The sequence below is a fragment of the Anabrus simplex genome, chromosome 5, assembly GCF_040414725.1.
Source record: "Anabrus simplex isolate iqAnaSimp1 chromosome 5, ASM4041472v1, whole genome shotgun sequence".
Lineage (NCBI taxonomy): Eukaryota > Metazoa > Arthropoda > Insecta > Orthoptera > Tettigoniidae > Anabrus > Anabrus simplex.
In genome coordinates this window covers 191,110,337-191,132,735 of record NC_090269.1, presented here as the reverse complement: position 1 = coordinate 191,132,735, position 22,399 = coordinate 191,110,337, and the positions used below count along the sequence as shown (strand labels likewise).

At 37.8% G+C, this 22,399-nt stretch overlaps 1 protein-coding gene across 5 annotated transcripts in view; it reads left to right on the top strand.

Annotated features, from left to right (window-relative positions):
• Window positions 1-22,399, top strand: part of Mccc2 (methylcrotonyl-CoA carboxylase subunit 2) — a 229,001-nt gene that overhangs the window by 148,564 nt on the left and 58,038 nt on the right. For all 5 annotated transcript variants that reach the window (XM_067147236.2, XM_068227597.1, XM_067147237.2 and 2 more), the window contains exons 4-7: window positions 3,377-3,555; window positions 6,648-6,843; window positions 19,409-19,558; window positions 19,646-19,712. In XM_067147236.2, the coding sequence (XP_067003337.2) occupies window positions 3,377-3,555; window positions 6,648-6,843; window positions 19,409-19,558; window positions 19,646-19,712 (592 nt within the window). The remainder of the gene's footprint in view (window positions 1-3,376; window positions 3,556-6,647; window positions 6,844-19,408; window positions 19,559-19,645; window positions 19,713-22,399) is intronic.

Sequence of the window (22,399 nt, the reverse complement as noted above, 5' to 3'; positions counted from 1 at the left end):
CATCGGTCTGTTATCAGACTAACTTTGCTTTACGGGACCGAAAGCTGGATGGACTCACGATATCTTATTCATAAGTTAGAAGTAACAGGCATGAAAGTAGCAAGAATGATTGCTGGTACAAACAGGTGGGAACAATGGCAGGAGGGTAGTCAGAATGAGGAGATGAAGGCTAATTTAGTAATGAACTCGATGGATGAAGCTGTACGCATAAACCGGCTTTGGTGGTGGAGTCATGTGAAGCAAATGGAGGAGGATAGGTTACCTAGGAGAATAATGGACTCTGTTGTGGAGGGTAAGAAAAGTAGAGGTAGACCAAGACGACGATGGTTAGACTCGGTTTCTAACAATTTAATGATAAGAGGTATAGAACTAAATGAGCCCATAACACTAGTTGCAAATCGAGGATTTTGGCGACGTTTAGTAAATTCACAGAGGCTTGCAGACTGAACGCTGAAAGGCATAACAGTCTATAATGATTATGTATGTATGTATGTATGTATGTATGTATGTATGTATGTATGTATGTATGTATATAGGTACTACATTAATATCATCAAAAAAAATTTTTTCTCGAAAGGATACCCCTTTCAATGGTTATAGTAGAAACCTATGACAAATTCTCTCTCCCTTACCTTCTTTTCATTAAAGTCAAGTCAAGTCATCTCCATACAGGCCATGAAGGCCCTTGGAGGGGTGGAAGGTAAAGGCTTCCACTATCTGTAACCTCGGCACTTGATGGGGTGGAGTGGTTAGCTCTATGCCTGGCCGCCTTTACCCCAGGAATTAACCTGGTACTCATTTTTGGTGTAGGTTGAGTGAACCTCAGGGCCATGTGCACCTTCGGAAGTGGAAATCTCATTTCTTAAATTTTATGACTTCCTGACGGGGATTTGAATCCATGTCCTTCCGGGCGAACCAAGCACGCCTTTACCGCCTTAGCCAGGCAGCCCCTTTCTTTTCATTCTCTTCAACCAAATCATATCATCTGGGCCTGAATCCACATGCTCTACTTGATTACATATTTAATTCTTTATCAAGACCAAAATCCCTAATGGATACCTCCACTTTTTCACTCTTCTGTGTTTAGATTTACTCCCTACTGGTAGCCATATCTCTGTCATCCTCATAACCTCATTATACCGCATTGATTCCTTGACCTCATCATTTCCCACTTTACCCAATATTCCTTCGATATTAATCCTATGTTCCATGCTCATGGATATATTTACTATACTGGCTGCTTTGTGTCATCTGTGCTTTCTCTAATTGAATAATTGATCCACTTATTAAACTAATTATTTCCTCTTCTATACCTGTTTCCTCCTCTGCACTTTTCATCCTTTTTTTAGCCTACATGTCTTTTAAACTTAATGGTCCCTTACGTTTTTTTATCTTTTTTCCCCCTGAGATGTCCTCCTTCTGTGGAGGTGCCTCTTTGTGTGCAACTTGCCTGGGGTGAGGATGTCTTGACTTCTTTGGCAAGTCATCAATACCTCTACTTCCACTTTGCTCAGCTACCACTTCTACTGCTGCTGCTGTTGAGTCAGCGCTCCCGTAGTTGTCCACCGTGGCACTGACCTTTTGCATTGCTGACATCTCTGGTCATTGTTCAACCTCCTGCAGCTGTTTAGCAGACCACTTTCTAGACCAAGAATTGCTTATCACTACAAGTCTGTTTCCAGTGATTAATGTTTTTAGTCCTGACTTCCATGCTTTATCTAAATGGAAGCATAGTACTTTCATATTTTTAATTTCTTCTGGATCAAGTTTTTCCTAATTAAAATTTTCAAACCTTTCAAGTGTTTCACATTAACCAAGATTTTTTTTTGGGTTTGTAGGCTTGACAACATACATACTGTACTTTATCTGATTTTCTTCCTGTATTTTTTCCTATTCTAAAAGCACTATCAGTGTCACTCTCACTACATCCCACATTCACTTTTTACCATATTAAGAAAATTATTTTGTCCAATATGTTGTTAAAATTTCCCTTCTCCGAATCAGCCAGTCCATATATAATTATATTTCTCCTCCTATCTGCCCTCTCTCGTGTCAGTTCTCAAGCTTTCTTACCCTTTCTTCTAAGCCCAGAATATTCTTAATTTCATCCAACTGAAGGTTATTTTGAACCAAGCTCTCCTTGATATCACTTCTGTTTTTAAGTAATTTTTTGTGTCTTGGAATTCCTTGTTTTAGGCCATCAGTAGTTCCCTAGTCTTATCGACTTGACATACATCCTTCATAACCTCATTCAGTTTCTCAGTATCCTCCCAAGACAGGCCACGGCCTGGGTTCAATTCAACACCACCAATCACCAATAGCACCACCACAACAACTGATCTTAACACCATTTGCATAATGTTACAGGTACTATTGACATTTTGAATGAATTTCACTTTCATCCTACATTGCCACCTCCTTATAGCATGCCTGTATTGCTCAGCTGACACTCCCATTCTCACATGTACACACTCTTGTCACACACTCAGCACTACACATCCGTTCACCTCGCTGGTTGTATTACAAGGGTGAAGCTATTCAGTTTTAGATAACATACATGTATGATATTTGTGGCAGAAGGAAAGGTGGCAGGGGTTTGACAGGGATGAAGCTCTCCAGTTTTAGAAAATACGTGTGATATGACTAGGGTGAATCTGTCGAGTTTTAGGTAATATACATTTATGACAGGAGAAAAAGTGGCAAGGGTTGACTGGGATGAAGCTATCCAGTTTTAGAAAACATACACATATTATATTAGTGACAGAATAAAAAGTGGCTAGGATTGACTGGGAAGAAGCTCTCCAATTTTAGAAAACATATACATGTGGTATTAGCGACAGAAGAAATGGTGGCTAGGGTTGTTTGGCATGAAACTCTCCAGTTTTAGAAAACATATACATATGGTATTAGAGACATAAGAAAAGGTGGCTAGGGTTGACTGGGATGAAGCTATCTTGTTTTAGAAAACATGCATACATGGTATTAGTGACAGAAGAAAAGGTTGCTAGTGTTGATTGGGATAAAATTATCCAGTTTTAAAAACATACTTGTATGGCTAGGGTGTGCTATCCAGTTTTAGGTAACATATGTGTATGATATTTATGACAGAAGAAAAAGTGGCAAGGATTGACTGAGCTAAAGCTATCCAGTTTGAGAAAATATATGCATATGATATTTCTTAGATGAAATTTAAATCTTTCAGTGTTTGTAAACAGCAAAAATGTATTGACATCTGTAATGTTTGACTGCAAAACTAGGAGGAGGCTACATTAAGGAAAATATTCTTTGTGAAGTAAAATCTATTGGAAAAGCTTCCTTTCATTCCTTATGAACTGAACACTGCAATATTTCTTATTGATATTTTAATTCTTGGTAGATTGCTGTGGTGTTGGGTAGCTGTACTGCTGGTGGAGCCTATGTTCCTGCAATGGCAGATGAAAGCATTATAGTTCAAAACCAAGGAACTATCTTTCTGGCAGGTCCTCCATTGGTAAAAGCTGCCACAGGAGAGGAAGTTTCTTCAGAGGATCTTGGTGGAGCTAACCTTCACTGCAGGTATGATTTTTCATGAATAGATCAGGTCAATGGGTTTGTATTGCATTGATATGTAAGGTTTAATTTGCTTTTAATCCATTCTAGGAGCAAAGTTCATCTTACCTTTATGGACTGCAAATGGTGTTTGTTTAGAAGACTTTACTTTCAGTGTTGCTAGTTAGTTTTTTTCCTTTAATGTAAGATTCTAGTTTATCATCATCATAATCATCCATGTCCCTAGTCCAGTTCTTGCCAAATTTGGATGTTATGGTATCTTTCCCTGTCCAACCACCATTGTTCCTCCTTAACTTTGTTCCACTCCAGGTTTCTTCTAATTATACTATTCTTGGTCATTTTCAACCACCTTGGTCTGGTTCTCCCTCTTGCCCTCCCTCCTCCTGTCTGGGTCTCCAATCATCCACTTTGGAATCCTTCCCTCTTTCATCTTCTTAACTTATCCAAACCATCTAAGTTCATCCCTCTCCGTTTTGTCGTAAAGCTTTTCTATTCCGATTTCCTTCTTGATGTCCTCATTTCTGTGTCCTGTCTTGTCTTTCCTACCATAGGTCTTAAAAATTTTGTTTCACTGGCCTGGATTTTATTCTCCTGTCTGTTTGTCTGTCCAGGTCTCCACTGCATATCCCAGTGTTGGGCAGTAGTACATCTTATATTAACCCTTAGCGGACAAATTCTTTTCTTGTGTAGTCCTGCACTAGTCATATTTTTTTCTTAAGAAAAGCTGCATATTTACTATGAAGGTATAATGAAGATACAAAGTCTGACTCACAATATTATGAATTAATTTATCACTCTAGATACACACTATAAGCAATAAACATGTAGCTGAAAGGCAGTTTGCCCCTTTTCTACTTATATACTTATATTTCTTCTCCGTGTGGTACTTCTCGAAGCATTCATTTGTATTTTTTTCTCTTGCATAGCAGTTAGTTTCATCAAAAATTTGTTGTACCAGTTCTTCCGTAACAAATAGTGTAAACAATTCCATGAGAGTAAATGGTTTCTTACCTGCAGGAGGTGAGAAACCGCTGATAAAAATGTGTGGTTTCTTTACAAAGTTCGGATCAACTGGGCAATAAACTCTCCAACCAATGACTGGTTCACTACTATTTGTATCGCTTTCATTATCGCTTTCAACTACTTCCATTTCTCTAGAATTGTCATCATCACTCTCAGAAACATCGAACTCACTGTCCATAACTGATAATTCGTCATCACTGCTGTCAATTTCACGTAAGAAATGAGCTATATCAGACGAAGTACCACTACCCTGTCTGCGTGCCGCCATTTTCACAGCTGACTAATGTAAACAACAGCTCCTTCTTTATTCACCTGTAAAACTCGTAAAACAAAGTTTTTACGCATCTATAAGGCTGTGACATTCCTAAAGTTTCTATACAATAACTATAGATAGCAGCAGCACGCATAATTGCTTCACACACGTATATATTTACCGTGGAAACAGGAAACTGGGATGTCGGGAAATGCCCGACAGTCGTCCGCTAAGGGTTAAAAGTAGTAGTATCACAGGGATCACATCATGGAACTACATGCATATCTGTTGTTCTGTCCTACAAAAATTCTCTCTACCTCTGGCAGGTCTTGGAATATGGAGGCTGGCACTATATCTCTTTCCCACAGAGGGAGCTATGTCAACAGTATAACAACCTCTGTAGGGTTTATTGGCTTCATTGTACTTCTTATCTTAAGTTACATTATAGTTCATATTATGTAATATTATGTCTCTCTCTTCAAGTCGTATCATTTTGTGTTATTCATTTCAGTTTCTTGTCATTTATCTAAACAGTCAATAATATTAATTTCATATCTTACTTATACCTCAGAATTGTTTCTTATATTGTTTAATGCATCAATCTGAAAACCCCAAGTTACTGTATTAAAGGATGTCAATCATAATAAGAAAATAAGTTGTGTAAAGCCCGATCTAAAACCTGTCTGAAGATGTTTTATTGACGCATGTGTATTAGTATGCATGTTTGGACTTTTCATTGAGGTAATTTATTTGAAACTTGAAATGAGGTGCTATTCCAGCATTTTACTCCAATGAAGGAGTAAAATCCTAGGGGATAAACACGTTCAGAAAAAAATCTCTGGGATCATACCATGGAACTACATGCAAATCTGTTGTTGGAGTCTTCTGTCCTAAAAACCACCGGGTGAGTTGGCTGTGTGGTTAGGGGCACGCAGCCGTGAGCTTGCATCCAGTAGATAGTGGGTTCGAACCTCACTGTCGGCAGACCTGAAGATAGTTTTCCATGGTTTCCTGTTTTAACACCAGGCAAATGTTGGGGCTGTAGCTTAATTAAGATTAAGGCCACAGCTGATTCCTTCCCACTCCTAGGCCTTTCCTATTCCATAGTCGCCATAGGACCTATCTGTGTCGGTGTAACATAAAGCAAGTTGTAAAAAATTAAAAAAAGTAAAAATCTCTCTACATCTGCCAAGTTTGTACTTCTAATCTGTTTTGTTGAAAAGCCTACAGAGTTTACATTGCCACTTTATCTCTATTAACCTACAAGCAAGAGCAATTGAATTAGAGATAGCTGCCATAGTGGGATGTGGAGGCTGGCACTCTATCTCTGCTCTGAACTTAACACTACAAAGTCAGAGTTCATTCTGCAGCTATGCACGACAAACAATAAGCAACAAGCAGAATGCATAACAATTTCACCATGTTATCACCATGCAGCTCTAGTGAAGAAACACAGAGGGTTGCATGACAGTAACTAGTACTGGCATTCTTAGTCACCCATATTATTACAGAAACCTGTGATTGTTTTGTAGATCTGTGCAACTGAGGTTGTGTACCGTACTTTTTTTTGGTGGTAATCTCTTGCATACTTTCAATAGGTTCTCATTTGCTTTCAAAAAGCTTTTATATATAAGACAAATATACAAATTTTTCCTCTTTATAATATTAGTATAGACTACGTGGATGCTGGAAGACTTCATAAAAGAAAGATTTAATGTCGGTACTATTGATAAGACTAGTTTGTATAAGAAGCATTTTTATATATAAACTAGTATTGTTTCTTGGTCTGTAGACCTATTCTGTTGTCATATTCTGATTCCAGCACTTCTGGTGTGACAGATTACTATGCCCTCAATGATCAGCATGCTCTTCATCTCACAAGAAGGATAGTCAAGAATCTCAACAGACATAAAACCCAAAATGTAACTGTAGTGCAACCTCAAGAGCCCAAATACCCTGCTGATGAGCTGTATGGGATTGTGGGAGCAAACTTGAAGAGAAGTTTTGATATTAGAGAGGTAATTGATATATCATAATATGGAATTACTTAGGACCTTTTATGTTAAAGACACTGCAATGTATTGGGTGATGTACAAACATTTGACACATTTAGAAAGTGAATAAAAGTCTGACTGGTGCTGTAAGTGGTTTTGAATTGTCTGCACATGTCTGCTGTTTTGTTGAAAAGCCTACAGAGTTTACATTGCCACTTTATCTCTATTAACCTACAAGCAAGAGCAATTGAATTAGAGATAGCTGCCATAGTGGGAAAATGGTGCTGAGCTTCGCTTGGCAAATGTGCCGTATTTACTTGCGTATTAGACCCCCCCATTTTTTTTCCACTTTTACAGTGAAAAGAAGTAAGGGGTGGGTCCAGTATGTGATAACCATAAATTTTATGCAGTGAACACATGGCTTCTAGGTTATAAAGAGCTATAAATTATAGATATAAGAATTCTACACTATTCTTTTAACAAACTTATGAATGTATTTGAGTTATACTGGCTATTTTTGTTGGAAGACAGTATTTCTAAATTTAAAAAGACAATAAATGGTGAACACAACTTTTAGGCCTACATACAAAGTAAATATAGTCGGTTTTAGTTACTCATATCACATCATTTGTTTCATCTCAATAATTCCACTGATTAGGTTGATGTCAGGAAGGGCATACGGTCATAAAAACTCACTACGAAGAGTCGGTTCACTTCATACTTGACCCTGTAGAGAAAAGGGATAAGGGTATCATAATATAATATTATGCAATATTGATACAAAAGAACTTAATGGCCAGTCATTTGTCTGTCAGTTGGGCAGTAGGCCTACCTGACAGTAAACCTGAGTAAACCTAATCACTGCTTTCATTTCAGTTATCGTCTCATGCTGCCAACTTCCCTGCTACCAGCATGTCGTCATTCCAAATGATGTCATCTTCATTGCCATCTTGTCAGCCATGCATCAAGAGTATTCGAGGTCCCGTCTTTTTTGAAACTTTTAAAAATAGTTTTGCTCCAGACTATAGAATCCAGTCAGTGAGAATCTATTCCCAAATGGTTTCTGGAGATGGTCTCTGATATTCCCAGTTGGTGTATGTGTTAGTGTTGTCTATTGAGTGATGATTCGAAGCATTGTATCAATTCATTTAAATATCAGAGTAAATTGAGTTGCAGGAACAGCAAACTCACGGCACATGATTCAGCTGACTTGCAGCAGACAGTGCTGAGAGGCGTATTCACGGATCATTGAGAAACAACACACACGGTTTATTATCGGCACACTGTGCATTGGTGGGAAGCCGAACATTCGCTGCAGTGAGACATACAGAGCCATGCCACACTGAATCGTGTGCTATAACGGACTCCCGCTCTCAGATCATTTGAAAATAATACCTACTTGCATTCACTGTCCTCTTCTTATAGGGAGGTTTAAATATAGTTGGATTTATTTGCAGTGTTAAAAAGATAGTCAAAACATAATTCCAAAATACCTAGTAAGTAGGTAGGTTTATTAGCTTAATAAATCTTAGTATTATAACTTGGTTGACATTTGTCAATTAATTTAACTCAGCTCTCTAGCCTACCGTATGAGTAATGCTCATAACCACAGAAAATTATCTAATTTATATTGAGAAGAGCAGACAGCTCGGTATTCTCTCAGTTTGTATGTTGCATTATTGCACAAGATTTCAATCATGGAATCACCGAGACCACTGATGTTCATGGAAAGTAAATAAGTGAGCCGTCTGACACAAAGAAATTATACAAACAACAAAAAGTACCTGGGATTATTAATAATTCAAGAAAATAAAGGAACGAATTAGCTGATAAGATAACAGGGCTTGTACAATTTGCTTTTTTTAAATAATTCCTATAATTTCTAGTTTCAGGAAGCAAAAATGGCATAAAAACTTAATGTTTTCTCCACAAAGTGAGTCTCATGCCCTCGCCCCTAATCACTGCCACTGACCGTGAATACAGTTAAATTTTTAAGTTCTTTGAAATCATTTAAGAAAAGGCTAGGCAAACAGTTGATAGGGAATTTGTCATCTGGGCGGCAGGACCAAATGCAGATCATTGATGATTTCTGTACAGGTATTTTTCCATCTAATTCTATATATTTATTTTATGGAATTGTCACTTTGTAACATCAAAACTTGATGCGGAGAGGTGGCTGCAGGAGTCACCTGAATCTGAAAGCTGGATGACTTATAGGAAAGCAGTTCAAAGAATGAAGACTAGATGGCATTGAATGCTGTAGTTGCTGTTGTATCAGTTCACACTACACAGATGTAATAGGAACGGTGACTAATGTGCCGTGAATCAGATCACTATATCGATTCAGTAACGTGAATGGAACTGAATGAGCCTATTCAATAAAATGAATTGAATGTCCCATCACTAGTGCCTATGTGTAGCAGAAGCCATTCCTTCCGAATAAAGCCGTGCTGTAGAAAGCGTGCCAAACCACCAGCTGATAACTAGCATATGTTAAGAGTTTTACCTCCAAATGTAATACATAGTGACTGGAAGTGTTCTTTGGAAGGCCAGTTACATGAGTGTTAATAGCGGCGAATAGAGCAAGACAAGTGGAGTTCGTGATAACGGCAGCCGTAATTAAGAGAGTGGCCATTACAGTTGTTTAATAGCCTTTTCAACTTCTTGTAAAGAGGGAATGTCACCAAGATTAGGTATTGCAGGAAATTTTTAGAGTGCTGCTTCGTCAATCTCTGGATCCTTATTTAACCTTACGACAGGTGCACCTTCTAAAAGTTCACGAACGGCCGCGCGTATGTGGGAGATACTCCGCCTAGATTTATCTCACTGCCGGCCATAAAAATGGGAGGTCTAAGATGTCAGATTACATGTTTGTACACAACAATGCATTTAATGTTTTAAAAGTGCTACATATTAATATTTTCAAGGGAGAAAATTATTATTACTACAAGAAGCAGACAACAGAGCAAAAATTGACGTGTCTAAAATTTGTAATGGTTATCACCTGTGATTTTATATTAAATAAGGAAATCAGTACCAATGAGCACCAGAAAATGATCATTGTTACAAAATAATACTGAACACTGCAATGACAACAATGTGCAATTTCCTTCTAGTAAGAGAAGACAACCTCAGAGCACAAAGAGAAGTAAAACATTATTAGATGCTGACAAGTAAAGTACCTAATTGTGAACATACAAAAAGATTGCAGGTCTGATAAAAATAATGTTACCACAGTTTTAAAGAAATTAGATCACAAGTCATGGCTGTTTGCATTTAAGAATTTCTGTTGGTGCAGGCATATTTGGAATGCTATACACGGATAAACTGTTCACAAAACTCACACGTGTACAGGGTTACTCTTGTTAATTTTCCTTTCAAGCACAGACATCCCAGGCTGATGTGAGAGACTATAAGTAGCGTGGTCCTTGGAATTTATTCTCTAAGCACAGTCACATGACTTTCAATGTGTGACATGCGTGCCACAGCCAGTCTTTCTCGTTGGTCTTGGTTCAGATGCGTCTTGCTTTTGTTTCTTTATTTTCTCCTGAAGCTCTGTGGTGACTAAGCTGCTCTTCATTGGATGTTCTTTTCAAAATGGTGTTCTGATAGCTTCCAGAGGAATTGTCATTGTTTCATCTTCCTGTCTGTAATTGCAGTGAAGATGATAAAAGTGTTGATAGCTGCAATGTTCAGTAATGAAAAGAAAACAATGAGAGGTCATCGTTTCTTGTGTATAGAGTGACGTTACAGGATTCATTATGCTTGTCTTTCATATCAATGCCCCCTTTGGTCAGATTGTCAAATGTTGTTATTTCTGGTTTCTTCTTTTCCCTGTTATCAGGGTCAATAGCATCATCATTATGGAGACTAGAGATCAGCACTACGTTCCTATTTGGTTTGGGAACAAAAGATACGAACGTTGCTTCCTTCCTGAAGGTGAACAAATTTGTGTAAGGCTCTAGTCCTTTCGTTGCTTTTAATTCATGTAGAATGTGAAATTTATTCTTCATGCAACCAACAAACAAAACCTTTTTCTCAGCTAATTCATGGACTAGTTCATAATCGAAAAACCAATTGTCGCAAGTCACATTTCTTCCTGAAGTAATGAAAGGAGACGCCAGTCTTTTCACAACATCACTAGGTCTCTTGCTGACAGAAAATGGTCCCTCTGGTTGTGTTCTGACATGAATTTTCATACTGTAGGCCTAGAAATCTTTCGCATCTACCATTACATACATTTTGATACCATATTTATATAATATATAATATAAGGTATGATCTTCATTGGGGTAATCACATAAATGGGATTATAAATCAAGGGTACAGATCTCTGTATATGACTATGAGGGTATTTAGGGGTTGTAGTAAGGATGTAAAGAAGAGGGCATATAAGTCTCTGGTAAGACCCCAACTAGAGTATGATTCCAGTGTAAGGGACCCTCACCAGAATTATTTGATTCGAGAACTGAAAAAAATCCAAAGAAAAGCATCTCTATTTGTTCTGGGTGATTTCTGACAAAGTCTCCCCTAGTGCATTGGCACTGCCGGTGGCTCTAAGTAGCCTACGCAGTGGCCTCCACGGTATGCACTAGCCAGCATCTTGGTAGATGTGCTAGGTACCAACTGATAAACCCAACCTAACACACGAGGGTGAAATGCTGGCAACCAGGAATGAGTTAGCTGGAAATGTATAATGTCCAATAACGGACCATTTATATTGGTATTAAAAGAGTAGTGTTACAAAAATGTTGCAAAGTTTGGACTGGGAAAACTTGGGAGAAAGGAGACAAGCTGCTCGGCTGAGTTGTATGTTCTGGGCTGTCTGTGGAGAGATAGCATGGAATGATATTAGTAAACGAATAAGTTTGAGAGGTGTTTTTAAAAGTAGAAAAGATCACAATATGAAGTTGAAGTTGGAATTCAAGAAAACAAATTGGGCAAATATTCGTTTATAAGTAGGGAGTTAGGGATTAGAATAATTTACCAAGGAAGATGTTTAAGAAATTTCTAAATTCTTTGCAATCATTTAAGAAAAGGCTAGGGAAACAAATAGGGAATCTGCCATCTAGGTGACTGCCCTAAATGCAGATCAATGTTGATTGGTTTTGGTCTTTTTTGATTTCAGTGGCATATATTGAACAACACTACACCTTCCATGAAACCCATGTAGTTTTTCATCAGTCGTAAAGTTTTCACCTAATGAGTAACAGTTTTCAGTTTGCAACAAATTCTTCAAATACGTTCCTTATAGGTACCAAATGATTTACTTTCTTTCTTTCTTTCTTTCTTTCTTTCTTTCTTTCTTTCTTTCTTTCTTTCTTTTCTTGTCTTGTTTCACGTTCATCAAATCTTATACATCTCATCAAAAACTGAAATCTTTTCAGTCTCATGATCTGTTAGAAGTCTTCCATTCTCTACAACTCTAAGAGATTGAGACGATTGGCATGGTAAACTCCAGCTAAATAAATCAGCCTGAAAAGTGCCTTCATCTCAATGACATCTGTTTCCCATGCGTCTCTCGACTGAACGTAAATGCTGCAAATGGAGCACTCATATTTGTTCGTATAGTCTACGATCTGTTGGAACCTACATATAGCAAAAAGGCAACTCCATGTTCCAAGAATATTTGTAAGTTTCTTGGCTGGTCATATTACTCCTGGATGATGGTGCAAAATATTATGGCTTGCAGACTTTACTCGGTGCAGTGGGGTTTTCAGCCACTTCCAAGAGTTTATAACTTTATTATATCTCTTTTGAATAGCCATATAACATTCAGTACCAGTCTTTTCATCCCCATCATTGTCACTAGATTTAACACTTTGTTGTGTTTTGGAATTACCTTCTTGTTCTGATATAATATGCTCCTGTTCATCCATTTCACTGTCATCTATATCATCTTCATAGTCACTTTCTTCAGTAAGGAGTGCTTCCCTCATGGCTTCCACGTCCAAAGAATTATTGAAATTAAAAATTCTCCGATAATTCAACATATTACTTGAAAAAGGAATAATAAGTCACATGAATAGCCGCATGTATCTCATACATATGATACCCGTTTTCAAAGCTGTTTTGTAAAAGTTGCGATAAACCAAACATACCATCCCTGTCTCATCAGCCATATGGTACTGCCTAATAATCAAACTTTTTCAACCTTCTTTTCAATTGCATTTATTTTTAACCATGACGAAAACAGCTTCATGATCACTTATACCATGTGTCACTTCAGTTTCTATATAGAGCTTATGTGGTTATACTAGCACCATGTCCAGAATATTCTTCCTGCTAGTTGGTTCTATCACTTTCTGAATCAGCTAGCCTCCCTACCTAAGCTTGTTTGCCACTTGCTGGTCTTGCTTCTTGTTATTTGCATTAATTTCCCATTCAGCTTTTGGTAAATCAAGATGACCCACTACAATTGCATTCCTTTCTATGTCTTTTCCCACATAGCTGATTATCTCATCAAATAATTCTGAATCAGCATCAGCATTACCCTCGTGATGTGTCCAAAGGACTCGCCACTTACTTGGGTGCTAAATGTGACTAGTAAAAAATAAGCTTTACATAACAAAATATCTGTGGTTTCCCAGTCTGATTTTGCATGAACTTGTCTTTGTGGAAAAAATTGGCACCAGTCCAGAGCAGAAGACTCAGAAAAAATTTATATACAGAAAAAAAGACTCTTGAAATTCCCAGGGGTGAGGTGATTTGACACTAATCATTAAGTATTTTTTGAGAGGAAACAAGGAGAATTAACATGATTTGAATTAATTTAAAAAGCAAAAGAAATGGTTTATTTGGATTAAAAAATGCAATGTTGAAGTTGCACCACCATAATCATCATCATCATCATCATCATCCTTCTTTAACCATCTCCAGTCACCCGGGTGCAGTACAAGAGCACTATCCAGGTACATTTCTTCCTTCTCAACTTGGTGCCATTCCACTCCTCTTCCTTCCAGGTCCTGCTTTACTTGACTGATTTTCCATTTCCTTGGTCTGCCTCTAGGTCTTTCATCTTCCAGTTCCTTTTCTAGCCATTTTCTTGCTGTTCTCATTTGATCCATCCCTTTTACATGGCCCTACCATTTGAGTCTTGATGTTCTTACATTTTTGCTTAGCGACTGCTTTATTTGTATAGTCTGGATCTTATGTCTTCCTGTTTTCTGTAGCATTGACCTCAGGAACTTCATTTCTGAAGCTTGAAGTCTGCTACGATCTCTACTGTTGACCGTACAGGTTTCAAGGTGTATGTAGTTATTGGCACAAAATATACCTGATAAAGGGTTCTTTTTGTACTTAAAGGTACTTGGTTATACCATAGAAGAGACCTAACTTGGTGATAAAGTTATGCTCCTTTTTGGACTCTCTTAGTGATTTCAGCAGAGGACTTTGCATCACTAGTTACAATACTACCAAGGTAATGAAAATGGTTAACGTTTTCTAGTTCCTCGCTATCCAGTTGGATGTTAACCTGTAGGGCTTGCCTGCTGACTGGCATCAGTACTGTTTCTGTGTGACTGTTTTTTATGCTAAACTGCTTAAACTGCTGGTTCCAAGTGTTTAATTTCTGTTGAACTACTTCTCCTGTTCCTCCCCAAATCACCACATCATGTCTCTTCATTACTTCATCCATCACCATAATGAACAGGATAGGTGACAATGTGCTGCCCTGTTGCACTCCTTTATTTGTAGTGAACCAGTCAGAACAACCATCTCCTATCTGGATACAGCTCTGGCAGTGGTTGTACAACATTTTTATCTTGTTGGTAAGATATACTGCCGCGTTCCTTCTCTCCAGACATTTCCATATTTTGTCTCTTGGCAAGCTGTCATATGCGCTATCTATATCCAGGAAGACAAAGATTATATCTATTCCCTTCTCCAAGTGTTTTTCCATTATCATCTTAACAGTGAATATAAGGTTCCGTTGCTTTTAAACGCATACTGTTTCTCTTCAAGTTGTGGTTCAACAATGGCCCTTAATCATTGTTAAGTAATTTTCTCCATTAACTTAAATCCATGTGACAGAAGTGTGATTCCTCTGTAGTTGCCACATTTTTGCCTGCTTCATTTCTTGAAGAGGGGAGCAATGATGCCTTTTGTGCAGTTTTCTGGGATCTTCCCTTCTTTCCAGATGGTGTTCAGCACTCTGCATAACCATTGAAGTCCATGAATCCTAGCAGCTTTGATCATGTCTGTACTCACCTCATCTATGCCTTGTGATTTGTCCTTGCTCATACTCTTCAGCACATTTTCCACTTCTGACCAAGACAGTGGTGTGTCACGCATTTCTGTCTTCTTGTCCTTTCTTTTTTAGATTCTTTCCATTATAGAGCTGTACAAAATGATTCCTCATCTGTTTTTGCATGTCCTTGCCTTCCATGTGATAGTTCCATCTTCTTTCTCTAGAGCATTTATTGGAGTAAATGGGTTCCTTTTATTTTTCACGGCCCTATACAATAGCTTCTTGTTACTTTTACAGTCTTCTTTCAATTTCTCATTAAACTCTGTCCAATATTATTTTTTCCATCTTAATTAGTCTCTTTCCTTTAAGTTTCAGTTCTTTGTATTTTCAATCTAATTCTCTAAGTCTGTCCATGTTCTTTTCTACACCCTTTTTGTTCTCCTTGTCCTCCTCTTTTCTTGCCATATTATTTCTCTTATGGCACTCCAGACACCATCATTCCATCATGGGGTTTCCTTCTCTTTCACTCTTGCCCTAGTCTTCCTAACAGTGTCAATTGCAGTACCCACAAGAACTTCCTTAAATTTTGTCCATTCTTCTTCTCCATTTCCTGCACCTTCTCTGGGTAACTGGCCTAAAATTTTCTGTTGATATTCATCCTCTGATTTTCCAGTTTCTCCAATTCCCAAACTTTTATTTTGAGTATACGTCTTGTTTTGATCTTTTCTACTGCACAGTTTCCCATAGCCGCAGCAAGTAGCCTGTGATCATTGTCCAAACTTACTCCCAGGAAACCTCCACATCGGTGATATGTGCCCCGGCTTCTTTATCAGATATAACATAATCAATTCAGTTATCTCTGTTCTCCATTCCAACTATATCTTGTGATTTTATGTCTAAGCTGTTTCTTGTAATAGGTGTTCTTAATGATAAGATTGTTCCTCAGATAGAAATCTAGGAGGCATTCACCTTCTCTGTTCCTGGTTTCAAAACCATTAGGGCCAATCACACTTTCATACCCTATCCTATCCACACTAACTTGGACATTTAAATCCCATATTATGATTGCATTGTCTTCTTCTACATGTTCTTCCAGATTTCCAAGGAAAGTATCTTTCTCTTCTTGTACACATCCAGACAGTGGTGCATAGACCTGGACAATATTCAGGACCTTTCCATTTACCTTGGTTCGTAGTTTGATTATTTTGTCACTGACATATTCCATATCAGAGACAGCATCTACATTCTTACTAATGATAAAGGCAACACCATTTCGTGCCTTCTTTGTATTCCCATACCAGTAAAGCTTGTATTCTTTCCTCAGTGACATGGCACCCCTCCCTTTCCACTTCAGTCATAGGATCTCAATCTTCCTCCATTCCATAACACCAACAAGTTCCTCATGCTTAGCGTTTGATTCTGGCTGCCTGACCCTCGGCCAGACAGTCACAAGTAGTATGTCTACTGTCACATACTGTAGCGGGATTCCTCCTGACCTGACAAATTGTACCAAGAACTGAAATTTAATGTTAATTAAAGATTGAAACATTACTAAGAAGTTAAATCACTAAGTGACTTGCATTAGTTTACTCAATGGCTCATGTCGATTCTTTCGTCTGGGCTCCTTCCTTGGTGCTGGATTCCTCATGGTTATCTGTGGTAGAGTGGGTCATCTTGCCAGCTTGGTACCAATCGTACCTCATGCATACATCAATCACTAATTGAATGATGGCTTGGCTATCCTTACCACTCCTTGTTATGCAAATATTCATAGCAGGAATATCAGCCTGATTACATATAAACCACCATAGGTTTGTTTTTGTGGAGGGAATACCAGATAGGAATTCTTCTAAGTTACGGAAATATTATAAAGACACATCAAAGTCTAACTATACTTGGAACAAGAGTTAATAATTCTCAATTCAAAAGTCGGTGCATTCCGGACTAGAAGTACTGACTGCAAACAGTTTCAGGTACTTAATCAGCATGACAAATAAGACAGGTAGCAAGTGAAAAGTGAATTATTGAAAAACAAGTGCTAAGTGATTGAGGCTCTGTAGAATGCATAATTAATATACAGGGTGGTCGGAACGAATGTCAACAGTGTATGTGATCGTTAGATGGTTGGTCATGCTGATAAATAATTTGAAAGGAATAATACGATATCTTTGACCATTGTCATTTTATCAGCTGCTGAAGTCAGCCAATCAGATCGCTTCACAGGCGAATTTATATGGGCTTTGCGCGGCAGTGTTGCTAAATCTGCATGTGACTTACGAATGGCTTCAGAGCTATGCCAAGAAATAAGCAACAAAGACAAACCCACCATTGCTTTCAGCCAGTGTTACCATAGCGTACTTGCTTTGGTGTGATCCTGTAAGTTCTGAGATCTGTATTCAATCCCCTCCCTTGGCAAAGTTTTTTCTTCGACTGGTGCTCTCATGCCAGTCTTAAGCCGTGTACAGATTTAGTAACACCGCGTCGCAAAGCCCACTTGAATTTGCCCACGAAGTGATCTGATTGGCTAACTTCGCAGTTGATAAAATGACAATGGTGTGAGATACAGAATTTTTTTTCAAATTATTCATCAGTATGACTAACCCTCTAACGCTCACATATACACAATTAACATTGTTTCTGACCACCCTGTATATGAGTGAAAATCACTTCCACTTGGTCGTTTGTCACATGTTCCAATTACATCATATTTCTATCCCCTCTTCTTTCTTCAGTGCCCCATGGAAAAGTCTCCGAGAGCTGCCTTCTGATTGGGTAAAATCTCCCACCACACAGGTGCATCATGATGCTTCATACAGTAGATGGGAGATGACATTTTCAGATAACCAAGCTCAAATTCAGAAGTTGTCATTGAGATACAGGGTCACCTGATGTATATTTTGGAGAATTTTTTGTTGTTCTGTCCTGTGTCCATCAGCCTGATGAAATAACTGTTTGAGGAAATAGTTGCAAAGTCAAATATAGACTTCGTGTCTCAAGACTCTACCCTAAGAAAGATCGTTCAGCTCTGGTTATCAGCTACCGTAATACAATATCATGGAATGATTATGAGAAGCTTATATGAAAGAAAAACCTTATAATATATACATATGTACAAATGATAATAAATAGCGAGAATATACACAAATTCAATTAATTACACTTGATACAATAGGTGAGTGGTCTGTAACGATCTAGGTGTTACACCATTTCCAGGTCTGTACATCCCAAAACATGTTTACCTATTATCTTTAAAGACGAGCTTTAAAACTAGAATTTCATGTTCCTCATCCTTAACTTCTTTGTAGCTTGTAAATGGGGTGAAATTGTGGTGACTACCTAATATAAAATATTACTAAAGGTAGAGGCCTTTTCTTATAAGGTAATTAAGAAAAGTAAGGATGTTTTATTCTGATACTTGTTTTTGGAAAGAGAACATCTTATCCCATGTGAAGGGCAGGCATTCAGCTAGTCTAGGATATTGCTCTGTTTAAGTTTCCGTTCCTGCTTTCAGAAGGTGAGGAAGGATCTTAGACGCATTAGGAATAAGGCTTACCCTGTTGTATTTACTTTCCACAGGAATTATTTTCTCTGGAATTGGTATTGCAATCAAGGTGTAAAATTCTTCTGACCTGTCCCCTTCTTCACACAATTTGAACATTCATTTGAAAATAAAATTCTCATTTGAACTCGCCGCTGTTTGAAATGAGTTCAGCAGGCTGGTGATATTTTTATTAGACAGTACTTTCATTACCTCTATAGCAAACTTTATTGTAAGAATGCAATCAAGTGACACGTTACAGTGATTAAAACGTGTGTTTTCACTCCTCAACTGCATACAGAATGCTAAAATATAAAGTTGAAAATGATCTCTGAACTTACTTTGTAATAAACTATTTATGTAAATTATGACTCTTAAATAATAATTTAGATTAGGTTTTTAGCTTCCGGTTGTGTTGAGTACATATAGTACTTGCCAAAGAGATATTATTGCGTGTGATGTTTGTGAAAGAGATATGAAGTACAGAGCAAGAATGGCCAAATGGACATTGGGGAGACCTGAACCTGCAGTCTTCAGCTTTTGCCACCAGTACTCTAGTGACCTTGATATATCTTCTCTGTCAACTAGGGTACCCTAGCTACAGGTCTGTCACTGCAGCCAGCACAAATACAGCATGTGCTAGTCACCCACTGTGGGCTTTTCTTATTGAAAGTTGGGGGTTCAAGTCCTGGTGATGTCCAGTTGGCTATTTTTGCTGTGTACAGTACTTAACATATTTCTGGCATCTATTACATGTACCTGACATGACACAACCTAAAAGCTGAAAACATTTGATGTATAACATGGTTATAAAAACAAAACATTCAAATATAATAACTTCTTTCAATGCTATTCCCTTTCAGGTTATTGCTCGAATAGTTGATGGGTCTCACTTTGACGAGTTCAAGGCTAAGTATGGAGAGACACTAGTGACAGGATTTGCTCGGCTCTATGGCTATCCTGTTGGTATTATTGGAAACAATGGTGTTCTTTTCTCAGAATCAGCCCTAAAGGTTTGACCTCTAAAACATTATTGCTTTTACTCTTCATACAACACATACATCAGAATTTTATTCCTAATTATTGGTTCCTATTTTCAGGGAGCACATTTCATTCAGCTATGCTGTCAAAGGAAGATACCACTAATATTTCTGCAGAATATTACTGGTAAGCTTTCTAATAAAATACCTTCACAATATTTATGTATTTTAAGTATTTACTTTAATTCATATTGTGGCACACCAACAGTCGCAGAAGAGGGCAATCAAACAGGCGGCACAACACCACAGCCCAAGTCCACGATTGCTAGCGCAACCACCAAAGAGATAAGAGGCTATTCTCAGCGTGAAACACGCTAGCTACTTAGAGAAGGGCCTCAATAGAACACAAACACAGGAAATGGGAAGCGATGGGAATCTGGACGAAGCCAATAGGTTAACAACATAACAGAGGGTGGAAGGAATATGAGGTAGAGCAATTCACAATAATGACATACTCAGTCACGCTTAAAAAGACCAAAATATAATTTGATGTAAAAGAATAATAAGGGTGGGTGGTGCAATTTAAAATATAAGAAAATTAAACAAAACATTATCCTTTAAGAAAAAAGAAAACTGATGACAAGGCTCATATACAGAAAACCACAAATCGTAGTCACCGTACCAATAGTTACAACTAATTTTTTTGAAGAAATTTAACAATATTTCCCAGACACAATTAACTTCAGTAGTTTTAAAAGCTTCATTACAATTAGCTAGTTTGTGACAATTTACTTGTTTATTATAATTTACTTGTTAATTACAATTTGGTTGTTCGTTATAATTTACTTGTTAATTACAATTTGGTTGTTCGAGCTCGAACGCATCTTTCCTTAAGGGAAGTCATAAATAACGGTGCACCAGTTGTGGGAACGCGCGTCCCAATGAAATTCCCCAAAATGATAACTTATTACATTTTTGAAATTCCTCAGTGAACACGGAAGCGTTTCAAATTTAAACCTACAACCGCGTCCCCTAACACACTAACAATGTCCTCAAGAAACATTAAGGAAGGCAAAAATTAAAATTAATAAAGAGCCGACATCAAAAGAAAAAGAAAGAATAACGGAAGGAAATCATTAATAATGATAATAATAATAAGGTAGCACAATAATGTAGAAACAATTAAAACTCATCTTGTGACCAGTACATCACATCACCAGCACAGGTACGCCATGCAACAATGAATGTCTGCACGTCACGAGTATTGTTAAAAACACATACACCGCTACAATGCAAACTTATCACACCGTTATCAGAAAAACAATTGAAAGCATACCAACAACAATGGAACAGAAATGGAGTGGAGCTCCAGATCAGTAACATTAATTCAAATTCAGGGAAAAGAAGGTTTTAAAATAATAATAATAATAATAATAATAATAATAATAATAATAATAATAATTTGAAAGGGAAAATTAAATTAAATTCACTTCGATCCAAAGCACGCTTCATTATTCACTAGGTTTTAAAATAATTTTAAATATCCAGTTGCCTTTATGGGGCTAATGATACAAGAGACTACACACACCTTCACTTGTCACTGCTCCAGTTCAAAGAGCAGATAATTTTAAACCACACTGTTCCAGTGACGCATAAGTATGTGCGTCAATAAAAATTATTCACTTGTTTAAGTATAACGTAAGTATACCAATTATTGGTAGGGCATATTTAGATTAGCGGAATTCAATAATGGAAGATGCGACCGAGAATCACAAATAAGATCAAGATAACTCAACCTAACGGTCACAAGATCGATATTACAATAATAGTATGCACATTAGCAATTTCCGTATACCTCAGAAGGAAGAAAATATAATGAATCTACCTAAAAAATCTCAAATTAACAAATATAAATATGCGAGAGTGTCCAGCAGCTAATACTTTTACCAAGTAGTTTTGAAACATTGCATTTATTATGGCCTGGAACCCAGCTTTAACACATCACAAAGATGTGGCACAATATAATATTAACCCAAGCAGATTTGGGAGAAGAAACCCACAAGACTGCTTACGAAACAAGTGCATTGCTCATGATTAGATTTTATGAGTTCTCGACGGAAGCAGTTATTATTATTAATGCCACTTTTAAATATCAGCGTATCAAAGGGGTTTCACACGGGTATCTTCTCAGAACATAATTTGGCGAATACACATTGCTCTCCTGCAAGTAGTATGTCAAGGTTGTGATTCACAAGAAGACTCCCAAAGAAATTATTATTAATTCATACATACATATCTTTATTACCCACCCTAGAATACACCATCGGCTTTACAGGTAATAAAGACAGACAGAGCGAAACCCAGAAACAAAAAGAACAAACAAACAAACACTAGGCACTACATCTCTCCTAAAACTACTTAGCAAAATTATTTACCTCTAAATCTACTCAGTGTCCTCCCACACGCACGCGGATAGCCGGCAAACGTGCAGGAAGCACCGCACTACAAATTACCCTATTTCCCTATTCCCCTATTCCTGCCAACCACCTAGAAAAAAATATATATATAGTAGACCGGTCTCTGCGTCAGCCCTGGTATGGAATACATGCCCACCAACCCGTTGATCGCAGGGACCAGCCTCGCCACGTGAGAACTGATCTTATTTCTCACCTACACCTGCTGACAATGTATTCCTTACCTACCATGTGTGCCAAGCCAGCTTGGCGGAAACCGGACCCATCACATGGCTTGTCACACACTTCCGCTATATACGTCACACCTTCTCTGTTCATTGTCAGCTCACTACCTTCCCTCTTCTTTTTCTTTTCTTGCCGTGCAGACATGCTAAAGCCTAGCTTCTTTGGGTTGGGTCAA